Below are 2,345 nucleotides of genomic sequence, written 5' to 3' on the forward strand. Positions count from 1 at the left end.
TTTATATTGCAACAATGTGCGAACACAATATTGCCTCGTTTAGGATTTTAATCACTATGCTCAGATTGGCCGTGATCGCCACCATCATGCCCAAATGGAAACGTACAGGAACATTGGGAGTCCCTGGAAATGTTGGAAATAATTATTAAGATTTTTTCAAATTAGCCTGGTTTAGCGTTTGTTAAGGAAAAAGCTTATCATTCAATTGTTTTATTTTTAATATGGGAATCAAGAGCTTGACTTGATGGAATTATAATGAATCAGTTAATTTGTTTGATCTCCGCTGCTGAATAGATATGGAATTCAAAAACATCAAACGATTGCTCTAAACAGTATAGTTTCATTTGAGCCAAAAATTCAAAACTTCTGCATCGAAAATGGAGGCAATTTGAATTAAAAATTACTCGCCTTCATAAATTAGTTTCTATTAAGTTAATATGTTTACAAAAACCAAAAATATAATGATCCGGCTACCAGCTTTTTGGAACTTGTAGTCTTGTAGTGACAGTGAATTTTGTGTCTTGATCCTACCATTGCATCAAGAAGTTGCTCCTACAGGTGATAAAGTGTCCTGAAAACTTAATTTTGTTTACAAATTATTGTAATTTAGGCAAAATAGAATTATTTTCATTTGATTTATTTTTTAACTGAATAAAATTTTGGTTAATAAGGTGCAGGTTGAATTTTCTCTAATATACCATCATTTCGAATAAACTAATTTGAAAATTTCCATACTGAACTAAAAATTTATATTAAATTCTGTTTTTGTTCGATATCATAAAAAGATAGTGAAACATGATTTCATTCTTCATAAATAGTTCAAAATCCAAGCTCCGGAATGTAGAAAAAGATTTTTTAATCAGATATTCTTGATTGCCTCAATAAATAATTCCAAATACGAATTGCAATTACATCAAACTTAAAACATAATTTAAAAAAGTAGATGGAATTAACTACAAAAAATACTATACTTTCAAAATTTTTACCAATGCTTACCATAACTTGATTTCCAGTTGTTCGACTGTTTCCTGAAATTTGTGTTTTCCCTCAGCCACTCAGATCAAAACAAGCTGACTTCTTGTAAATTATTCCAATGCGTCTTTTGCCTTCGTCCTTCACTTTGGGCATCATGAACGTTCTTCCGGAGCGTCGACTAAAAGAAACAAACTGATCATTCACAACGTCCACTGCAACAACTGTTCAAGTGAGAGTCTTCGTATTTTTTTTCCAAAATGGTCCAGCCGTGTGTTTACGAAGGGTTGGGGAATGTTAATAATGCAACGGTATGTACTTACATGCATACAATCTCCGGCGGATGAAAAATAGCAGCTTTCAGCGGTGTCAAAAAACTCATCGCCTGACTGTGTCGGATCTTCGAACCAACACAAAAATCCTGCAAAATTTAAAATTATCTTTCAAATTCGATTTTAAATCAAAGTTAATTTCTTAAACAAAACGAAATAGAGGATTTTTCCGGTTCGAGTCCACCTAGTGGAGACAACCGGCGGGTCGCAGTGGTGTTGTTTGCCAAAGAAACACTTACAATTTCTTCGGCTCCGGAGGATTTCAATCCCCAATTTTTCGACATGTCCGGGCAAGTGTGTCTTCCAGCGGCCTGTGATGAATCTTCCCAAGAACGGCAAACCAAACACATTAACGACGCACTTGTTGTTCCGACAGAACTTTTTTCTACAAAACGGAATCGAAAAACTACATTTTCGTTCCAAAATCGCGACCGACTAACGAAAACAAATCAAAATCAAAATGCCTGCCAAAACAAATCGTTGACCGCGGTTCGAGTCCAAAGTAAAAGTTCGAGTCCTAGCTACTGTAAATGCTAAAGTTAGTAGCAAATGGGTGTTTTTTACTCAAATTGAGCTAAAGTCATGACAATTTGGAAAAGTGCTAACTGAAGAGCAAAAAAAAATTTTTGCTAACTGAAAGTAAGGGAGTATTTTTGCTAAGTTGGGCCTCGAAAGTTTTGTGTGTACACACAAAATTTCTGAGGCCGGAATTTAGCAAAATTTTGCTCAAATTTGACCAGCTAAAAATTTAGCAATGAAATTAGCAATTTTTTTTTACTAAAATTTTGGCAAAATAGCCGAAAGTGTCCAGACTAAATTTTTACTAATTTTTCAGTTAACAAATTCGTTGTTTGCTAAAATTTTAGCAAAGTTTTTTTTTGCCCCAGCAATTACTATAATTTTAGTAAAATTTAAAATTCAAAATTACCGTTATTTTGTTTTTAAATAAAAAGATCGTTTCAATTAGATTGTTTCAATTTATTCAAAAAACAAAAACAACTGCATGCAAAAGCAGCAGCAACAGATTTTTTTACCCACACT

General features: G+C 33.4%; 1 protein-coding gene across 1 annotated transcript; it reads right to left on the reverse strand.

Annotated features, from left to right (window-relative positions):
- Nucleotides 1–881: 881 nt before the first annotated feature.
- LOC129755433 (uncharacterized) lies at nt 882–1,874 on the reverse strand. The gene is made up of 3 exons (XM_055751929.1): nt 1,544–1,874; nt 1,296–1,393; nt 882–1,153 (listed from the first exon to the last, which is right to left on the reverse strand). The coding sequence occupies exons 1-3, from the start codon at nt 1,652–1,654 to the stop codon at nt 1,048–1,050; spliced, it is 315 nt and encodes a 104-aa protein (XP_055607904.1). The 5' UTR covers nt 1,655–1,874; the 3' UTR covers nt 882–1,047.
- Between the last annotated feature and the right edge of the window lie 471 nt (nt 1,875–2,345).

Source organism: Uranotaenia lowii, chromosome 3, assembly GCF_029784155.1.
Source record: "Uranotaenia lowii strain MFRU-FL chromosome 3, ASM2978415v1, whole genome shotgun sequence".
NCBI classification, from domain to species: Eukaryota; Metazoa; Arthropoda; class Insecta; order Diptera; family Culicidae; genus Uranotaenia; species Uranotaenia lowii.